The sequence below is a fragment of the Rhinolophus sinicus genome, linkage group LG01 (genome assembly GCF_036562045.2).
Source record: "Rhinolophus sinicus isolate RSC01 linkage group LG01, ASM3656204v1, whole genome shotgun sequence".
In the NCBI taxonomy this organism is placed as follows: domain Eukaryota; kingdom Metazoa; phylum Chordata; class Mammalia; order Chiroptera; family Rhinolophidae; genus Rhinolophus; species Rhinolophus sinicus.
In genome coordinates, this window is record NC_133751.1 from 145,759,116 (window position 1) to 145,781,762 (window position 22,647).

Below are 22,647 nucleotides of genomic sequence, written 5' to 3' on the forward strand. Positions count from 1 at the left end.
TGGCTATATGGTCATTTAATCTATGACAATGGAAACAAGAATTTACATTGGGGTAAAGACAGTCTATTCAATAAATGGCGCTGGGAAACCGGGACAGACACATGAAAAAAAATGAAGCTGGACCACCTCCTTACACTATATACAAGAATAAATTTAAAATGGATTAAAGACTTAAATGTAAGATCTGAAACCATAAAACTCCTAGAAGAAAATATAGGTAGTAAATTTGCTGACATTACCCTTAGTAATATTTTTACTGATATATCCCCTCGGACAAGGGAAGTAAGAGAAAAAATAAACATATGGGATTACATAAAACTAAAAACTTTTTTCACAGCAAAGGAAACCATCAATAAAACCAAAAAGCATCTTACTGAATGGGAGAAGATATTTGTCAATGATACATCGCTTGACTTTTTGATGACAGCCAGGTATGAAGTGATATCTCTTCATAGTTGTGATTTGCATTTCCTTGATGATTATTGTCATTAAGCACCTTTTCATATACCAGTTAGCCATTTGTATGTCATCTTTGAAACAGTATCCATTCAGATCCTTTTCCTATTTTTTAAATCATATTGATAGGTGTTTTTGTCATTGAATATTAATCCCTTTTCAGATAGATAATTTGCAAATATTTTCTCCTATTTGATAGGTTGCCTTTTCATTTTGTTGAGAATTTCCTTTGCTGTGCAGAAACTTTTTGGTTTGAAGTAATTTCATTCAGTTATTTTTGCTTTTGTTGCCTTTGCTTTTGATGTCAAATCCAAAAACATCATTGTCAAGAAAAACATAAAGGAGTTTACTGCCATGCTCTTTACTTCTAGGAGTTTTGGAGTTTCAGGTCTTACACTCAAGTCTTTAATCCATTTATGTTGATTTCTGTGTATGGTGTAAGATAGGGGAACAATTTCATTCTTTGGCATGTGGCTGCCCAATTTTCCTAAGAGACTATCCTTTCCCCATTGTATATCCTTGGTTCCTTTGTCGTAAATTAAATGACTATATGTGCATGGGTTTATTTCTGGGCTCTCTATTGTGTTTCACTGCTCGCTGAGTTTGTTTCTATGTCAATACTGTACTGTTTTGATTCCTCTAGCTTTGTAATTTAGTTTGAAGTCAAGGAGTGTGATGCCTCCAGCTTTGTTCTTCTTTTTCAAGATTGCATTGGCTATCCAGGAGCTTTTGCAATTCCATACAAATTTTAACATCATTTATTCTTTCTGTGAGTCATTGGAATTTTGATAGGGATTACACTGATTTCTCTTTCTGGCCAGCCTTTCTGGTCAGGCAGGGCTGGGAGCTACACTGAGCAGTGGACCAGGCTATGACTCGACTTTCCTGCCTAGGCAGGGGCAGACTAGGCTCCAAGGCTGGCAAGACAGACCTGCACCCCACTGAGTTCTGTTTATATTGTACCACTGTCTTGACTCTGCAGATGAGCAAAGTCACTGGTTGAACCTACTACCTGGGTGCTATAGGTAGGAACTTAGTCTGCCAAGATCTAAGTGCTGGTTGTTGCAAGTCTCTCCTCAACTTCTTTGTCACAATCAGATTCACAGTGGTCAAGCCCTGCACATTCCCCTGCAATCCCTGTGGAATGAGACCAGAACTGGAAACTCCCAAGAAGTGACCAACAATGGTAGGGAAGCAAATGTCCACCTTGGGCTCTTTCCCCATGGAGGAACCACAGGCTCAGGGGAAACCTCAGCACGGTGCTGTGATGGCCTTGGGGAATGGCAGAGTGTAGTCACTGTGTAGCTGCTATTCATATTCTTTTCATGGGGTCTGTTTTGGTCCAAGGGGATGCTTCAGCCTCACCTCATGTTCTAGGATTTTCTTAGTGGTGTCTTGTCCATAAGTAGTTGTTCTTGTGAGGGGGAACAAGGTCAGGAATAACATGTTGCCATCTTGATTACATTACCCTGGTTTTTATTTGGTTATGATTCTCATTTTTCATATATGTCAATGTCTAATCTACTAATCTTAGGTACAATACCACAGTTAGAAACATGCCTTGAAAATGATACCATTCAGAGGCCATATTAAGTTTTGCAGCAACTGGCAAAAGCTAATAAATCCTAGACCTTGTTGAGAGTTAAAAATAAGAGGCGAAAAAAATCTGACTTTGTTTTGCAATATTAAAGATTGCAAGAGTATGCAAAGTAAATAATAAGCCTTCATGTGTGAGGAGAAACTGGCAGAGACTCTCAGTCAAAAGTCAGAATGTTTGTTTACTTCTGATTTCTCTCCTTGCCTTCCCATTTTGCAACTTCCTTGAATGGACTCCCCCGTGGCTGCCTCCATTTCCTTCCCAATACAATTGTACATTTCAGAAAAGATAGACCTCACTGCTTTTATTTCTTGTTACCCATTATTTCTCAGTGAAAGTTGCTTACTACTAACCCTGCTGCATAACAGACATTGAAGGAGCATTCATAAAAAATCAGCAAATGCATCTCACCCTACTAAAAATGGTACCAACTTCCATGAGATTCTTAACGCATTCCATATGAACCCATGGTATTTTCAAAATCATGTTTGTTTTGTGAAAAACTATCCTTTCAGGCCTTGTGTTGTTATGGGCCTTGCTCATAGCAAACACTAATAATGATTATGGGTAAGACTGCAGGCCAAAGGAATTTCTAGAAACCACTTCCACAAAGCAACAGGTTCCCAAACAAGCAATGCAGCAAATAAATCCCCCCTAAATTCAAAACAGATTTAGTTGCCACCCTGGCACATCAAACCACAATGACAAAGTATCACAACTTCTTAGCTACATCCTATGAACTGCAACATTATTGGAGCACGGATTTAGTGGAAACCCTTTCTGGACCAGTGATTAGATTTTCTGCACTTTTGCCTTTACCCCAAAGCTGTTCTCATTGGTCTACATTATTACCCAACTTTATTCTCTCTCCTTTTGAAATCTTTGTCTTTATTTACTAGCTTCAAGACTGGTTTGGCTCTGTTACTGGACATCATCAAAAACTACCATGTGTTGAGTGCTCGTATGTGTGTCTTTGAAAGCTAAACAAGTCATTAATAAAACAAAACTATTATTGAGCTCTTTTACAAAAGAAAAACATATAGAACTCCTGTAAAAAATTTGAACCTCTCAGAGATTTTCTTGGTTTGGTACAGTGTTTTTTTTCAAATAGAAAAATTTTATATTATATAACAATCTAGACTTCTAACTTATCTTGAAAAACAGGAAAATGTGACTACATGAGGGTCATCATTCTTGTATGGCAGTTGGAAGTGAATAACAGTTGCCTCCATTGTTTGGACCATACTTTCCCACATGTCTCAGACCCCACCACTCAACCTACATGATTTATTTCAATGTAAGAGCCTGGACTACACAAAGCTGCCAAGTAAGGCAGGCACTATACAATCATCCGGCAGCACGTATGACACATCTCGTCAGCATCTACTATGAAGGGAGGGAATAAAAGAACATTTATTGGGGAGCAAGTATATTCCACGTGCTCCTTGCTATCAAATAGCTCTCATTGGAAAAGACAGACAGCCAAAGAAACAAACAACCCAAGTACAAGATACAAAAACCCAGGTTAAAAAAAAAATAGCTTCTCGTTTGCAACCAGCATTCCTCTAGGCGGGCACTGACAGAGTGATTCCAGCAGCAAGTATAAACTCAGACATGAGAATCTGTTTTCAGGACAGAACTCCAAAGACTAGAAGAGACTGTAACTGCAAGACAGAAATGAAAACTACCTAATTTCTCCATACCTCAATCTCCTCATCTGTAAATGGGGATAATAATAGCCTCTTATTAGATTGCTGAGTTGATATATTGTTAAGCCCTTAGTGTTGGCCCATACTAAATGGCTTACAAATGCTAGTTATTATTATACTTCTTTTATAATAACTTTTAAGACAGGGCTCTGAAGTAGGAATCTGATTACAGTGGCGATGGTGAAGGAGTTCAGGGACAGGAGACCAAGGCAGACACTATTACAGAGGACATGTACAGAGTTCAGTGACTTTACCCAGACAAAAGAGACTATACAGACCTTGTAGCAATGAAAAGTGCCTGGGCCAGGACTCCCAATACAGTGAAAATACCCATTGCATGTTTGCACGACCGTCTGCTTTGAAAGCAGGATGGCACTTCCTGTTTAATGTTTCCTAGCACTAGCTACAATTTGCCCCTTAGTAGATCATCAATTAAAAGTTATGAAAATAACTGTATGGGGAAAAAAAAAGATTTGAACAATTAAGGAAACTTAATACTAAACTGATACCAGAGCCTTAGGAAAGGCAGGGCTGAGCCAAGAGGTGAGCATAAAGGGGCCCCAGCTGGGGGACTGAACAGCTCTATGGGCAAAGAAAATGTACCAGTTTAAACAATTCCCAAGTACTCACAATTCGGGGCAACTGTATCAACTGTGTATGTTGTTCAGCCATGAGCAATATCAACATCTCTGATAGATATGTTAGATATGATCACTTTTTCACATTACCCAAGATGTTCCTCAGGCTGAAAATCTTTCCTTCCAAAGTTAGTCTGGTCAAGAAGAGCCTGAACATTGAAGTATGAATAAATTTACCCTTTGGCAAGGAAGAGACAAACCACTTACAGAAACAGAGAGAGCAGCAAGTTTTGTCTCCTCTTCTCTGTCCTTCTTGTCCTATTCTGGACTGGCAGAGAGAGGCAAGGCCATCATGTGGCCAAGAGGGACAGAGTGAGAGGCCGGAGAGAAGCCTTTGGACAAACACATGTGCCTGCCTGGGAACCTGGCCCACTGCTGCTGAAAGGCCATTTTTCTCAATATAAGTATTTGCCCAACATTGTTGCAACTCTTCTCCCATGCACGCTGCCCTGTGGCATGAACTCCTCTCCCCTTTTTGGAGGCTGCCAACTTCCCCTCTGGAGTCAATGCCCTACTTACCAGATATGACATTAGGGACCAAGAAATCCCAAGAGCTGGGGACATAGTCTCTGAGCACAGTCCCTTAGCTTGTTTCCATTGAGAACATTATGTGCATAACAGGATTATTTACTGCCAGCGCCCAAATCTCTACAATGCTCTCATCTTCCCAACTCCCTCTGCTATGAGGGAAGAGGCAATACGGAAAGCATTTTCCTAACCAAGAAAATTTCCAAGAGGAATGTGTAGTATAGGTGTGGGCATAAAAATAGACACATAGAGCAATGGGACCAAATAGCCCAGAAATAAACCCATGCATATACTGTCAATTAACTTACAATTTACAACAAAAGAGCCAAGAATATACAATAGGAAAGGACAGTCTTTTCAATAAATGGTGTTGGGAAAACTGGACAAGTACATGCAAAAATATGAGACCAGTCCACAGTCTTACACATACGTGTACACAAAAATTAACTCAAAATCGATTACAACTTGAATGTAAGACCTGAAATCATAACACTCCCAGAAAAAAACATAGACATAGGTAAAGTTCTTGACATCAGTCTTGGCCATGATTTTTTGGAATTGCCAGCAAAAACAAAGGCAACAAAAGCAAAATTAAATGAGTGGGACTATGCCAGACTAAAAAGCTTCTGCACAGAAAAAAAAAAAAAAAATCCAGTTAAAAAATGGGCAGAGGATCTGAATAGACATTTCTTTCAAATAAAACATACAGATGCCCAACAGGTACATGAAAAGGTGTTCAACATCACTAATCATCAGGGAAATCAAAATCAAAACCACAATGAGACAGCACATCACACCTGGTAGAATGACTATTCTCAAAGAGAGATAACAAGTGTTGGCGAGGATGTAGAGAAAATACAACCCTTGGGCACTGTTGGTGGGAATGTAAATTGGTACGAGCACTATAGAAAAGTGTGAAAGTACCTCAAAAAATTACAGTTTAAACTACCATATGATCTAGCAATTCTACTTTCTGGGTATTTATCTGAAGAAAATAAACATAGTAATTCAAAATATACCCCATTTTCATTGCAGCATTATTCACAATAGTCAAGACATAGAAACAATCTAAGTAATATCCTATCTATGGATAAAGGAATTGTAAGATGTATATAATAAAATGTTATTCAACCATAACAAAGAAGGAATTCCTATCATTTGCAACAATATAGATGAATCTTGAAGCCATCATGCTAAGTGAAACAAGTTAAACAAACATTGTATGATCTCAGTGACATGTGGAATCTTAAAAATCATAAAAACCATAAAACCGAGCTAATAGATACAGAGAACAAATTGGTTGTTTCCAGAGGCAAGGGGTATCTGGGGGGCAGGGTGAAATGTATGAAGGGGTTCAAAAGGTAAAATCTTCCAGTTATAAAATAAATCATGAGGATATATTATACAGCGTAGTGGTCTAGTTTATACTGTATAACATATTTGAAAGTTGCTGAGAATAAACTTAAAAGTCCTTTCACAAGAAGAAATATTTTTATAATTATGCGTGATGATGGATGGTAACTAGACTTCCACCTTTTGGTGGTACTTTAAAAAGTATAGGGTCCACGTTATTCACAATAGCCAAAAGGCAGAAGCAACCCAAGTGTGTATCAATAGATGAACTGATAAAACATGGTATGTACACACACACACACACACACACACACCACACAATGGAATAGTCAGCCTTAAAAAAGAAAATTCTGATACTATGCTTCAACATGGATGAACCTTGAAGACATTATGCTAAGTGAAATAACCCAGTCACAGAAAGACAAATACTGTATTATTTCATTTATATTACCGTGTTTCCCTGAAAATAAGACCTAGCCAATCAGCTCTAATGCTTCTTTTGGAGCAAAAATTAATATAAGACCCAGTCTTATTTTACTATAAGACTGGGTATAATATAATATAATATAATATAATATAATATAATATAATATAATACCAGGTCTTATATTAATTTTTGCCCCAAAAGGTGCATTATTGCTGATTGTCAGGCTAGGTCTTATTTTGGGGGAAACACAGTAGGTACCTAGAGTAGTCGAATCATACAGAAAGAAAGTAGAATGGTGGTTGCCAGGGCCTGGGACGGGGGTGGGGGGTAATGGAACGTTATTGTTTAATGGATATAGTTTCAGTTCTGTCGTATGGTAAATACATAGACCAGTAACATAGTTGTTTATAATCATTATCAATTATTATGTACTGTACATAATTGTATGTGCTATCCTTTTATACAACTGGCAGTACAGGTTTGTTTATACCCGCATCACCACAAACACATGAGTAATGCATTGTGCTATGATGTCATGACAGCTAAGATGTCACGAGGTGATAGGAATTTTTCAGCTACATTATAGTCTATGAGTCCACCATTATATATGCAGCCCTTCATTAACCAAAATGTCATAATGTGGTACATGACTATATACACATTCTGTTGAGGGGTTTTATCATGAAAGAATGTTGTATGTTGTCAAATGCTTTTTTCTGCATCTATTGAAATAAGCATGTGCTTTTTAACAATTTCATTAATGTGATGTATTACATTTATTGATTTGCATATGTTGATTTTCTGTCTGGATGACCTGTCTATTGCTGAGAGTGGGGTATTGAATCTCCTACTATTATTGTATTGTTGCCTGTTTCTCTCTTAGATCTGTTAGTATTTGCTTAATATATTTTGGTATTCTAATATTGGTTGCATATATTTATGATTGTTATAGCTTCTTGGTGTAGTGATCCTTTTATCATTATATAATCTTGTCTCATTACCATTTTTGGCATGAAGCTTATTTTGTCTAAGGATGGTCATCCTCACTTTCTTTTGGTTTCCACTTGCATGGACAATCCTCTCCCATCCCTTCACTTTGAGGTTATGTGTGTCTTTAGAGCTGAAATGAGTCTTCTGTAAACACCATATAGTTGGACCTTATTTCTTATCCATCCAATCACTCTATGCCTTTTGATTGGTTAATTCAATTCAGTTATATTTAGAGTGATTATTGGTACATAGGACTTACATAAATGCCATCTTATCATTGCCCTTCTGGTTGTTTTGCATCTCCATTCTTCTCTTTGTTTCTTCCAGCTTTGGTAAATTGATAGCTTTCCCTGGTGATTTGCTCAGTCTCCCTTTTGTTATGTTTTATGACTCTATTCTAGTTTTGCGTGATGGTTACCATGAGGTTTACATGAAATATCTCAATAAAATAGTCCTTTTTTTGTGGAAAGCAACTTACCTTTGTTCACCTATAAAGGTTTCAGTCTTTTATTTCTCCCCTTTTATATTTTTGATGTCACAATTTACCTCTTTTCATATTGACTTTAACAAATTATAGTATCTATAGTTATTTTTAATGTTCTTTTCTTTTGACCTTATAATAATGGCAACACACCATTCAAATATAGAGTTACAGCTTTCTAATTCTAATTTCACCTTTACCAGAGTATTATGTTCTTTCATATGTGTTGTGTCACTAATTAGCATCTTTTCATTTCAGCTTGAAGAAATCCTTTTAGCATTTCTTGTAAGCAAGGCTAGTGGGTGGTTAAGTCCATCAATTTTTGTCTCTCTGGGAAAGCCTTTATTTATCCTGCATATCTGAAGGATACCTTTACCAGATAAATTATTCTTGGCTGTCAATTTGTTATTTTTCAACACTTTGAATATGTCATTCCATTTTCTTCTAGCTTGTATTTCTGCTGAGAGATGCTGGTAGTCTAATGAGCATTCCTTTGTAGGTTGCTTTCTTTTTATCCTTGGCTGCCTTTAAGATTCTTTAGTGATTTTTGGGGGGACAATTGCATTATGTCTTAGAGCTCTTTTGCATGGAGATAATAGGGTGTACTATTAGGTTTATGTACTTACGTCCAATTTCGTCACCAGGTTTGAGAAGTTCTCAGTTAATATTTCTTTTAAGTAAATTATCTGTTCCCGTCTCCAACTCATCCTTCTGGTATACCAGTTCTTCTTAGATTTGTGTTTCTGATAACATCTGGTAGCTCTCATAGGGTTCCTTCCCTTTAAAAATCTTAGTTCCCTCTACCTTTCTAACTGAATCATTACTAAATTATTACCCTCCAAGTCACTTATTCTTTCTCCCATCCAATCTACCATTACCTATGCTCTCCAGTGCATTTTTCATCTCATTTGTTGTATTCTTCAGTTCTAGAATTTGTTTAGTTCTTTTTAAAATTTCATTCTCTTTGGTAAAGAACTCCTTGTGTTTATTAATTTTATTCCTGAGTTCAGTGAAGTGGCTTCATAAGTTTTCTTACAGCTCATTAAATTTCTTCATCACAGCTATGTTAAATTATTTTTCAGCTAGATTACAATATTCCATGCCCTTAAGTTCAGTTGCTGAAGAATTATAATTTTCTTTGTGTTACAATCTCTCCTTGATATTTTTTTTTCAAATACACTGGACATACAACATTAGAGTCAGGTGTACCATGTAGTGATTAGACATTTATATGACTTGCGAAGTGATCAACCCCAATAACTCTAGTCTTCATCTGACACCATACATAATTATTACTATATTACTGACTATATTCCCTATTCTGTACTTTATATCCTTGTGACTATTTTCATAACTGGCAATTTGTACTTCTTAATCCCTTTATGTTTTTCACCCATCCCCCCAAACCTCCTCCCATTTGACAACCATCAATTTGTTCTCTGTATCAATGTTTGTTTAGTCTGTTCATTTATTTTATTAGATTCCACATATAAGTGAAATCATATGGTATTTATCTTTCTCTGACTTACTTCACTTAGCACAGTACCCTCTAAGTCTATCCATGTTGTCACAAATAGTAAGACTTCATTCTTTTTATATAGTTGAGTAAAATTCCATTATATGTATGTACCACATCTTTTTTATACATTTGTCTATAGATGGATAAATAAGTTGTTTCCTTATCTTGGCTATTTTAAATAATGCTGCAATGAACATAGGAGTGCACATATATTTTTGAATTAGTGTTTTGGATTTCTTTGGATGAATAGCCATAAGTTTAATTGCTGGGTCACGTGGTAATTGTTTTTAATTTTTTGAGGAAACGCCATACTGTCTTCCACAGTCGCTACACCAATTTGCAATTATACCAACAATGCACAAGGGTTCCCTTTTCTCCATATCCTCACCAACATTTCTTAGTTTATTTATTGATGCTAGACGTCTGACAGGTATGAGGTGATATCTCATTGTGGTTTTGATTTGCATTTCCATGATGATTAGTGGTGTTGAGTAGCTTATATGTTTATTGCCCATCTGTATGTCCTTTTTAGATAAATGTCTATTCAGGCCATCTTCAATTTTTAATTAGATTGTTTGGGGTTGTGTTTTCATTTGCAGTTTGTTTATTTTTTGATGTTAAGTTGTATACATTTCTTACGTATTTTGGATATTAACCCCTTATCAGATATATCATTGGTGACTATATTCTCCGATTCAGTAGGTTGTCTTCATTTTGTTGATGGTTTTGTTTGCTATACAAATACTTTTTCGTTTGATGTAGTCTCATTTTATTTTTTCTTGTTTGCCTTGCTGAGACTTATCCAAATATATATATAATCTCCAACTTTGTTCTTTTCGTTTTTCTTGCTGTAATTGATGTCTAGTTTCATACCATTGTGATCAGAGATATTTGACTTATTTAAATCTTCTTAAATTTATTGAGATTTGTTTTGTGGCCTAACATGTGGTCTGTCCTGGAAATTTTGCCATATGCACTTAAAAAGAAGATATGTTCTGCTTTTGGGTGAAATATTCTAAATATATCTATTAAGTCCATAAGCTCAATGTGTCATTTAAGGCTAATATTTCCTTGTTGACTTTCTGTCTGGATGATCTCTCCATTGATGTCAGTATAGTGTTAATACTATTACTGTATTACAGTCAGTCTCTCCCTTTACGTCCGTCAATATTTGGTTTATATATTTAGGTGCTCCTACATTGGGTGCATAAATGTTTACAAGAGTTATATCCTCTTGTTTGTTGACCCCTTTATCATTATAAAATGCCTTTATCGCTTGTCACAGCCTTTGTTTTAAAGCCTGTTTTGTATAAGTATTGCTACCCTAGCTTTTTTTCATTTCCATTTGCGTGAAATATATTTTCCATCTCCCTGCTTTCAGTCTGTGTATGTCTTTTGATCTAAAGTAGGTCTCTTGTAGGCAGCATATGTATGAGTCTTGTTTTTAAATCTATTCAGTCACTCTGTGTTTTTGATTGGAAGATTTAGTCCATTTATATTTAATTATTGATAGGTACGTAGTTATTGCCATTTTATTGTTTTCTGATTGATTTTGTAGTTCTCTGTTCCTTTCTTTTTCTCTTGCTCTCTTCTCTTGTATGTTGATGACTTTCTATAGTATTGTGTTTGGATCCCTTTCTCTTTATTTCTTGTATATCTCTTACAGATGTTTGGTTTGCAGTTACTATGTGCTTCGTATATTCCAAGCTATGTTTATAGCAGTCTAAGTTGATGGTTGCTTAAGTTTGAACACATTCTAAAATCCTATTATTTTTACTTACCCCCACCATGTTTTTGATATTTTTACTTCCTTTGTGTGTGGTTGCATGTATCCCACATGATCTTCCTACTTTCACACTTTAACCTCTGTACTAGCTTTATAGTTTGTTGATCCGCTGCTTTTACTGTTTACCTTTGTCATCAGTGTGACTTTTTTCTTTCCTATATTTTCTTATTCATATTTCTGATCTTTTATTTTCTACTTAAAAGAAGTCCCTTTAACATTTCTTGTAATACGGGATTAGTGGTTATTAACTCCTTTAGCTTTTTCGTTTCTGGGAAATTATTTTATCTCTCTTTCATTTCTAAGTGACAGTCTTGCTGGGTGAATTTTGGTTGTAGGACTTTTCATCACTTTGAGTATGAATATTTCATGCCAATCCCTTCTAGCCTGTTAAGGAATCAGCTGATAGTCTTATAGGCGCTCCCTTGTGTATAACTACAGCTTTTCTGGTGTACTTATAGGATTCTCTCTTTAACTTTTGGCATTTTAATTATGATGTGTCTTGGTGTGGTCTTCTTTGGATACATCTTTTTGGGAATCTCTGCAATTTCTGGACTTGTATGTCTTATTTCCTCTGCCAGGTTATGAAAGTTTTCAGTCATTATTTCTTCAGGTAAATTTTCAATCCCTTTCTCACTCTCTTCTCCTCTAGTATCCCTATGCTGCAAATGGTGCTACACTTGATGTTGTCTCAGAGATCGCTTAATCTATCTTTATTTTTTTTAATTCTTTTTTTTTCTTTTTGCTATTCTGATTGGGTGGTCTTTTGTTGTTATTTTGTCTTCCAGATTGCTGATTTGATCCTCTGCTTCATGTAATCTGCTGTTGATTATCTCTAATGTATTCTTCATTTCAGTTATTGTTTTTCACATCTGATTGGTTCTTCTTTTATGTTTTCTCTTTGTTGAAGTTCTCACTGAATTCCTCTATTCTTCCTGTAAGTTCAGTGAGCATCCTTATAACCAGTGTTTTGTCTCTGTATCTGGTCGGTTGCTTCTCTCCATTTCGTTTACTTCTTCTTCTGGAGCTTTGTCTTTTGTCATTTGGGACATGTTTCTTTGTCTCCTTCTTTTGGCTGAATCCTTGTGTGTTGTTTCTATGTACTAGGCAGATCACCAGATCTCCCAGTCTTGGCAGATTGTCCTTATGTAGTAGTTGTCAGATGGGGCCCAGTGGTGGTTATACTCATCGCCTGAGCCAGGTGCTCTAGGGCTATCCCTTGTGTGGGCTCTGTCTGCCCTGTTGCAGTTGAGTTTTGATTGCTACTGGCACATCAGTGGGTGGGACTGACTCTCAGGCTCAGGGGCTGTGGGGGCTGGCTTTGATTACAGCGGATGACCTGTTGTGTGGGGGCTGACCCCACAGAGTGAGAGTCACTACTTGTTTCAGGTTTGTACGGCTTTGAGAGATTTGGGTAAAGTCTGCAGCACCAGACAAGGCAGGCCACTTGAGTGGAGCAGCTGGTGAAAGAGGCTTGGGTAAGATGCCTAAGTGGGTGAGGCAGGGTTTCAGGGAATCACCAGGGTAGGCTGAAGGTGTTAGCAGCCAGGTTAATTAAGAGCTCAGATCTGGTGCCCAGCTGTATCTGCAGGCTAGTAAGGAGGAACTCTCAAAAAATGAATACTGTGTTTCCCCGAAAATAAGACCTAGCCAGACCATCAGCTCTAATATGTCTTTTGGAGCAAAAATTAATATAAGACATGGTATTATATTATATTATATTATATTATATTATATTATATTATATTATATATTACATTATATAAGACTGGGTCTTATATTTATATAATACCCGGTCTTATATTAATTTTTGCTCCAAAAGACGTATTAGAGCTGATGGTCTGGCTAGGTCTTATTTTTGGGGAAACATGGTAGTGACACCTGCCAGCACTTTCATCCTACAGAGCTGCCCTGACCCCACCCCTCCAGCCCTTGTCCAGAAGCTAGTCAATTTAGTTTGTTGCCATATGTCCCTGGTACCTTTTGGGCTATTGCCCTTGTGGTACTAGAGCACAGACCAAGTCCATTTGTGAGTCCATGCACAGGCTGTTCAAGGAGATCCCTAGGTCTCCAGCAACCCTCCATCTCACTCAGACAAAATACTTGCTGGTTTTCACATCCAAAAGTTATGGGGACTCACTGCTGGCACTGGTGTCCCAGGCTGGGGAGCCCTGGGTGGGGCAGAAACCCCTCACTCCTCAGAGGTGACCTCTGCAGCAGAAATACCCCTTCCAATTCTTAGGCACCACAGCATGGGTGTGGGACCTGATTGTTCCACATCAGCACCCCTCAAGTGGCTTCTTCTTTATATCCTTATTTATAAGACTTCTATTCAGCTAGTCTTTAGGTGAGCCTCAATGACGGTTGTTCTATAATTTAGTTGTAATTTTGATGTGGTTGTGGGAGAAGGCAACACAGCATTTACCTTCTCTACCATCTTAACCAACAGTCATGCTTTGATATCTTTCATAGTGTTAAGATATGCACCTCTGCTTTCATATTTGAAATAGCAAACACTTTCCTTAGCAAAGGATTTGTCTACTTTGGCTTTTGTAGTTTGAAAGGCTGGCAATTAAAAACCTCTCCTTTATATTCCAGAAGGTGGTGCTATAGCTCAAGTTTTGGTTTCTCTTACCAGTGCTGGCTCTCAGGACTGCACTCTGGGAGTGCACGAAGATAGCTGGCAGCATGTTGGGAGGCGGGGACTTTGTGCCTGAATCTTTGGGTGTACCCATAGCTCAATAGAAGGATCCTTGAGTGAGGCACGCCTGGGTAGACTTCCTGCTGAAATCCCAATTCTCCCTCCACCTCCAACCCCATCAGAAATTCCTCCTCAGTTATTCAGGTGTTCCTGGAGAGAAACGGTTCCTCCAGCTGCAACCCAGGCAGCCAATCAGTCTGTCACTCACAACTTTTCCTTTCCACCTCCTCTGGTAACCACTGCCACCAACAAAAGCCCAGTTCTTTGCAATTTCTCCTTGGGGAGGGGGTACCCCAGTGGGTTCCCCTCCTGTCCTCTGCCCTCAAACTCATGTCTATCCCACTCAGTGGCATGCCGGAATCCCCCCTTAGATTGGCTGGACCTCTACGAAATCTCTATCTCCCATGAGTGTCCGCCCAGTTTTGCACTCGCCAGGTTCGCTCTTCCTGATCATGGCCAGTGGGTGTTGGGTAGACTCACCAAATCCTTTGGATCCACAGCCCCCTCCGAGGTCCTATCCACCCACTTTCATAGGCACAAGTGGGTAAAACTCACCGAGTGTCCTGGTGTAACGTGCAGAGGTACTTGTGTTCTATAATGGATGTCCAGTTAGTAGTAAATCAAAAGGGAGAGAAACAAGCAATGACTTATGCTGCCAGGAAGCTGACATCACTCTAGAGAAATCAACATACTGCTTCTTGATCTGGGTGCTATTTCCATAGGTGCAACTAATTTATAAAAGTTAATAAAAATGCACCAATCTGTACACTTTTATGTGTGTATGTAATACTTCAATGTTAAATGTGTCTCTATCCCACTTTTGGGTATATAGCCAAGAAAACTGACAGCAAGGACTCGAAGATATATTTACATACCCATGTTCATGGCAGCATTATTCTAGTTAGCCAAAAATTTGGAATAAATACAAGTGTCCATTAACAGATGAACTGGTAAACAAAATGTTGCATATACATACAATGGAATATTATCAGCCATAAAAAGGAGGTAAATTCTGATATATGATACAGTAAAAATGAAGCTGAGGACATTATGCTAAGTGAAATAAGCCAATCTCACAAAAGGACAAATACTGTATGATTCCACTCATATGAGATACTTAGAGTAGCCAAACTCAGAGACAGAAAGTAGAATGACAGTTGCCAGAGATTTGGGGAGTGAGGAACAGCTATTGGTTAATAGGTACAGTTTTAGTTTTGAAAGAATTCTGGGGATGGATGGTGGAGATGGCAGCACAACTATGTGAATATATTTAATGCCATTAAATTGTACATTTAGATGGCTAAGACAGTAAATTTTATGCTATGTGTCTTTTACCACAATTTTTTAAAAAACTTAAATGTATAAGGTCTGACAATTAAGTTCACAAATTTGTTGCAACAGTATTGCTAACCTTTTTTGATATCAGGAATTCTTCATTATGAATTTGTATGAAATGGACAAACAGGTAACCAAGTTTACTATTTGGAAGTGCTGAAAAGGCTGCGTGAAAGTTAAATGACCTGAACTTTTCGCCAATAATTCATGTCGCATCACAATGCACCAGCTCACACAGCACTGTCTGTGAGGGAGTTTTTAGCCAGGAAACAAATAATGTATTGGAACACCCTCCCTACTCACCTGATCTGGCCCCCAATGACTTCTTTCTTTACCCGAAGACAAAGGAAATACTGAAAGGTAGACATTTTGATGACATTCAGGACATCAAGGGTAATACAACAGCTCTGGTGGCCATTCCAGAAAGAGTTCCAAAATTGCTTTGAAGGGTGGACTAGGTGCTGGCATCGGTGCATAGCTTCCCAAGGGGAGTACTTCGAAGGTGACTGTAGTGATATTCAGCAATGAGGTATATAGCACTTTTTCTAGGATGAGTTCACGAACTTAATTGTCAGGCCTCATACATATACTTTTATATATAACCTCTAGACTTTAATATGTAATCTCTAAGTAAATGTATCATTAACTTACCCTAGTGAACATTCTAGAATCTTCACACCTCTTTTCTCTTTGGGTTAATCTAAACCCTACCTTTTCAGTGCCATTGAACAGAAGAAGTGAAAAGAGCCAATAATGGACTCTTCTCAAGAATCAAGGTGAGATGCATAAGACTGCTTTCCATTCACACAACGCTGTATACTGAACAAAATGCTTTGACATCCTTCTTATCATTTATACTCACAACCGTCTTGTGAGGAAAGTAGGTTAGTAAGATCTGTTACCCTCACTTCAAAGTTGGGGAAACTGACCAAGAAAAAAACAAAATCACAGCCAAAAAAATAAATAAACAAAACTCAAATTTTCTGATACCAAATTCAAGCTGGAAGACATTCTTGTAGAATCCTCAAATTCATTACTACACTTGAAAAGCAAATTTGATTTACAATTAGTTTTGTTTTTCTATTCCGATAAGAAAATGCTTCAATATAGATCTTTTTTATATACTGAAAATAATTCACTTTTTGACTTGAAAACATTTTATTTAATTTATACAAATAACTACTAAATACAAAAAGTAGATTAAAACAAAATAGTTATTTTTTTCTGGCAGAGTTTAAATGCACATAATGGATAATTCCGAAGAAAATGCATTTTCCCCACAGCGTTCAGGACTAAAATTCTACTGAAATCTTTGCTTCTAAATCAGTAATATATTCAGTGGTGTCACATGGGTAATGGCTAAATACGTTTTGCATATGAACTGAAAAAAAGTTACAGTCTACACACATACAAATGTGAAGCACTTAAAATGTGAATTTAACTGATAATAAAAGAAAATGTCCATTTCAGAGTATAGTGTTAAAAACATTTTGGTAATAAAATCATAAGACCACATAAAAATAAGCTTTAACATATGCTCAAAGCAGTTTTGTAAAAACTGCTAAGTGCACAAGCAATAAATAATTTGCAAAGTTGTGTATAAACAATTCCTAATGTTCAGCATCATTGTAAACATCAGCACATGTGTAAAATGCAGCAAAGTCTGACATTACATTTTGTTTTGCCAAATTGAATTCCTATTATCCAAAGACAGACCAGTGGAGTACGCAGCCAACATTTTGGCAAGTTGGGTCTTTAAAAATTAAGAGTAACAGTGCAAGTAAGGAATGCAAAGAATTCCTAGTGCAATAAAGAAGAGAAGCACAGGCAATATTGCTGATTAAAAATTCACCACCTCCTTGAGTTTCCCATGGGGAGTGTCTAGGAGATCTGTGAAAGGTATGCAAAGCCACTGTCTTAATGCCCAGATCTCTCTTAGGATTTCTCTGTGTTCCTCCAGTTCCCTACCTTTGCAACAGTCTGTCCAACATTAGTCTCTGCAGTGTGAACAGTTGTGAAATGCCCACTTCAGTCATTGAGCGAGGTTAGGGTGGTTTTGGTGTCTCCCCAACACATGGCTGGGTAAGATGTCTGCCTTGTCAAAGCAGCCACTTGGGGAGGGAGACAGATGGATTCTGTTCTGACAACCAGTCAGGCCAGCATTAGGTCCCAGCTGGACAATGACAACAACGTCAAATCTTCCTTCTTGACACCATGATAATGTCAACAGTCAGTTTTCAATTTGTCTAAGGAATTATCAATTTTGGTCAAAGTCTTTTTGATACGCAGAGCTGTGAGTCTTGCAGATGGATTTTGATACCAGCATTCTTTCATCAGCTTAGCCAGAGAGGTTAATGTCTGAAGAGAGAAGAAGATCACAGTGAAAAAGTGGGTTTGGGGAGCCCCGAGAAGCTGGGCAGATGTTATGTCAGCCATTTACCAAACCACTGCAGGTCTTATGACGTTAAAGTGACGTTATTGTCATCTAGTTCAAACAAATAATCAAGGCCTTGACCACTGATAAGCCACTCTTGAGTTCCATGAATTCTGTCCTTTGGACTCTTAATACTACTAATTGACTTTATCAGGTAAGTTACAGAGACCAGCTAGACCCCTTGATGGTTAGCAGCAACTCGGAGTTAATACTGATGCTAACTCAGAGTTACTACTGAAATTTGCAGGAAGAGTCATTTGTCAATATCTTAGATTTCCTACTTCTTAAGAGAGGTAACACGGATCTTCAGCACTTATCTTTAGAATTTCAGATACACAGAGATTAAAGAGAGATTAAAAGCATCACTCAGTCTCTTGGTTTGCATGTGAAACTGCAGTCCTAGGGCCAAGTGGCATAATAATGAGACTCCCAATTTCTGGAGCTAATCAATAGTAGAAATTCTTGTGAATTTTATCATTCATTAACAAGATCTCTTAGATATGGCTCCTTCAAAAAAGACAATTTTCTGAACCTACTCAACTAGGTCTAAGGACTTTCTACATAAAATAGGGACAGAAAGCAAAAGATAGATAGACGAGGTCCATCATTCAAGAACTACACCAGTTGAAACTCAAGAGCAAGCAAACAGCTGAGGATAGCTCTAAAACTAAGAAAGTGGTGCTCTTACCGGGTCTGAGAACCATCTGTTGGGTATGTTTGGCCTCTGTTGATCCACACAGACCACCTTCCTCATATCTTCAAAACTTGGGTCATTGGGAACCACATCGTAGAATGGTGGCTTGTAATCTTCCACAATACCTGCACACACAGGGACAAAAATTGTGTTGGGTTAGCAAGAGAGTAGAGGTTCCCTCAGGGCTTCAGTGACAGGCATCACGGTATAATGTGATAAGAAAAAGTACTCATCACCTTCCTCACACTGCAAGGTGATTCTGAAAGCTATAGGTAGGTCTTAAAATAAGTGGAGAACAAGGCAATAAATAGAAGTCCTGCAGAAAACTGAAGGAAGAAAAATTGTTAGAATAAAATATGACTACTTCTTATGTAATTACAGTTATTAACAAAATGTTCCAAGAGTATATATAAACAGCTCCACAATGTCCAACGGGACATAGAAAACCCAAGACAAAAATTCCTTTGGTAATCAAAAAAAGACAAGACATCTTTTACATGAATCTAGTGGTTTCAGACCATAAATATAAATAAAAAGTATGTCCACACACTAGAGCTAGAGGCAAACAAATAATCCAAGACCATCATCAAAATATCACTGTTTATTATGATAAGGGAAAAAAAAATCTTTGCTATAAAATGTCTCCTCCCATTTGGAGGATGCCAATCATGTAATACGAATTATTAATTTCCTCATTCATTTATTCTACGTGGATGGAGTACCTGCTAACCGCCAGATACAGTTCTCTGTTTGATAGCTCAATTATTTACTCTCAGATTGAAACACAAAAATGTAGAGAAGGATAGTCATTTGGGAAAAACAGGAATGGTTGAAAAGTATGAACTCTCCTTACTCCCAAGCAAATATAAAAGTAGCTAATTTCAGCTTCTGCCCCTGCATGGTCTCCAACATCTTAGAAACCTTTTTTCCCAGAAAAATTACATCACCTCCTTACATTTCACAGAGTAATTCCACAAATAGAAAAATTTGAAACTTTTTTTCAAATTTGGGGTAGAGGTCCAAGATGATGGCATAGGAAGACCCCAAACGCACCTCCTCCATGGACACACCAAATATACACCTCCATGTAGATCACTTCCTCCTGAAGAACAACTCAGGGCTGACTGACCAGCTTCTGCTCAACAAACAAGGGAGGGTCCACAAGAGAAGGGCAGGAGAGATGGAGACATGGTGACTATGAGAATCTACTCAGCATCTGAACAGGGTGATCTGCCGTAGGGAGAGATATCACAGAGGGGCCACAGGGGCAGACTGACCTGCTCAGGGGCACAATGACAAAACAGTGACGTAAAGGATACCTAAACTATACATAAATAACCCATTTACCAACTCCAAGGTACCTTCCAAATGGGTGGGGAACTGTGAAAACCCTCCAGGATCTACAGAAAGTCTCCAGAATCAGAGGTGCCTGTGGGCCCCATTGTTTATGTTCCCTCCACCTAGATAGTGCAGATATGAGCTCAGTCCAAGTGCTCTAGTTGGCCTGTAAGGCCACCACAGAGTGTGCCCTGAGCCACCTAGGCTAGCACTGGCTGCAGCCACAACCAGTGGATCTTCAGGGTCACCCCAGAGCCCACTGCAGCCCCAGCCAGTCACACCAGGGCTCCCCAGGTTCTACACAGGCCCTCTTCAGTTCCAGCTGGCCTGCCAAAACCACCTGGCACATGCAGTCTACACAGGTGTCCCTCCTACACAAGGCCACTCCTTTAAGGTCAAGAGAGATAGATAGCTGTTTCATCTAATTCACAGAAACAAACAATAAGTCAAACAAAATGAGAAGACAATGAAATGTTCCAAATGAAGGAACACGGGGGAAAATAAAAACAAGAAAACCATAATAAAACACAAATAACTAATTTGCCTCAATAAATTCAAGAAGACTGAAATCATATTAAGTATCTTTTCCAACCAGAATGGTATGAACCAGAAAATCAATCACAAGAAGAAAACTGGAAAAAACACAAACACGTAGAGACTAAAACTAAACTACTGAACAACCAATGGGTGGGTCAAACAAGAAATTGAAGAGGAAATAAAAATATATTGAGACAAATGAAAATGGAAACACAATTCTCCAAAATCTATGGGATGCAGCAAAAGGAGTTCTAAGCGGGAAGGAAGTTCATAGCTATATAGGCTTACTTCAAGAAACAAGAAAAATCCAAAACAAACGATCTAACTTTACACCTAAAGTAACTAGAACTAGAAGGACAAACAAAACCTAAAGTCAGTAGAAATAAGACAATAATAAAGATTAGAACATAAATTAATAAAACAGACACTAAAATAGAAAAGATCAATGAAACTATTAGCCACATTTATCAGGGAAAGAGAGAGGGCCCACCTAAGGAAAATCAGGTATCAAACAGAAGCTGCAAATGACACCACAGAAACACAAAGGTTCACAAAATAATACTGTAAACAATTATACACCAACAAATTGGACAACCTAAAAGAAATGGATACATTTCTAGAAATATACAACCTTCCAAGACTGAATCAAAAAGAAACAGGAAATCTGAACCGACCAATTACTAGTAATACAAGTGAATCAGTACTCAAACAACTCCCAAAAAACCAAATCCAGGAGTAGAGGGTATCACAAGTAAATTCTACCATACATTAAAAGGAGGATTAATACCTATTCTTCTCAAACTATTCCAAAAAATTCAAGAGGAAGGAACTCTTCCAAACTCGTTCTATGAAACAATCATTACCCTGATACCAAAACAAAATACACACACAAAAAAAAGAAAATCACAAGTCAATATTTCTGATGAACGTATACGCAAAAACGATCAATAAAATATTAGCAAACTGATCTCAACAATACAATAAATGGATCATACACTACAATCAAGTGGGATTTATTCTGGGGATGCAAGGATGGTTCGATATCCACAAAGCAATCAATGGTCAATCTATGACAAAGGAGGCAAGAATATATAATGGGGTAAAGATAGTCTCTTCAATAAATGGTGTTGGGAAAACTAGACAGATACATGCAAAAAAACAAAAACATGAAACTAAACCACTTTCTTACATCATTTACTAGAGTAAACTCAAAATGGACTAAAGACTTAAATGTAAGACCCCAAACCATAAAAGTCCTAGAAGAACACATAGGCAGTAAAGTCTTTGACATCACTCTTAATAACATTGTTTTTGGATAAGTCTACTCGGGGAAGGGAAACAAAAGAAAAAATAAACAAATGGGACGACAACAAACTAAAAAGGTTTTATACATCAAATAAATCATTAAGATGAAAATACAACCTACTAAATGAGAGAAGATATTCACCAATGATATCTGCAATAAGGGGTTAATATCCAAAACTTATAAAGAATTCATTCATCTTAACACCAAAAGAACCAAACAATATGACTAAGAAATTGGCAAAGGACCTGAATAGACATTTCTCCACAGAGGACATACACATGGCCAATAGACATATGAAAACATGCTCAGCATCACTAATCATCATAGATATGCAAATTAAAACCACAATGATATCACCTCACACCTGTCAGGATGGCTATCACAAATAAACCAACAAACAAGTATTGGCAAGGATGTGGAGAAAAGGGAACCCTCATGCACTGTTGGTGGGATTGCAAATTGGTGCAGCCACCATGGAAAACAGTATGGAGGTTCCTTAAAAATTAAAAATAGAACTACTACATGACAGAAATTCCACTTCTGGCATTTATCTGAAGAAAATGAAAGCACTAATTTGAAATGATATATGCATCCCTATGTTCTTTGCAGCACTGTTTATAATAGTCAAGATACGGAAGCAACCTGGGGGTCCACTGATAGATGAATGGGTGAAAACGATGTGGTATATGTATACAATGGAATGTTTTTCAGCAACGAAAACAATAAAATCATGCCATTTGTGACAACATGGATGGACCTAGATGGTATTATGCTAAGTGAAATAAGCCAGAGAGAGAAAGACAAATCCCATATGATTTCAC

At 37.6% G+C, this 22,647-nt stretch overlaps 1 protein-coding gene across 3 annotated transcripts in view; it reads right to left on the bottom strand.

Annotated features, from left to right (window-relative positions):
- Positions 1–15,044: 15,044 nt before the first annotated feature.
- Positions 15,045–22,647, bottom strand: part of ACVR1 (activin A receptor type 1) — a 128,075-nt gene continuing 120,472 nt past the window's right edge. For all 3 annotated transcript variants that reach the window (XM_074336651.1, XM_074336653.1, XM_074336663.1), the window contains 2 exons: positions 18,640–18,770; positions 15,045–17,875 (listed from right to left, as the gene is read on the bottom strand). In XM_074336651.1, coding sequence (XP_074192752.1) covers positions 17,741–17,875; positions 18,640–18,770 — 266 coding nt within the window. In that variant the 3' untranslated portion in view covers positions 15,045–17,740. The remainder of the gene's footprint in view (positions 17,876–18,639; positions 18,771–22,647) is intronic.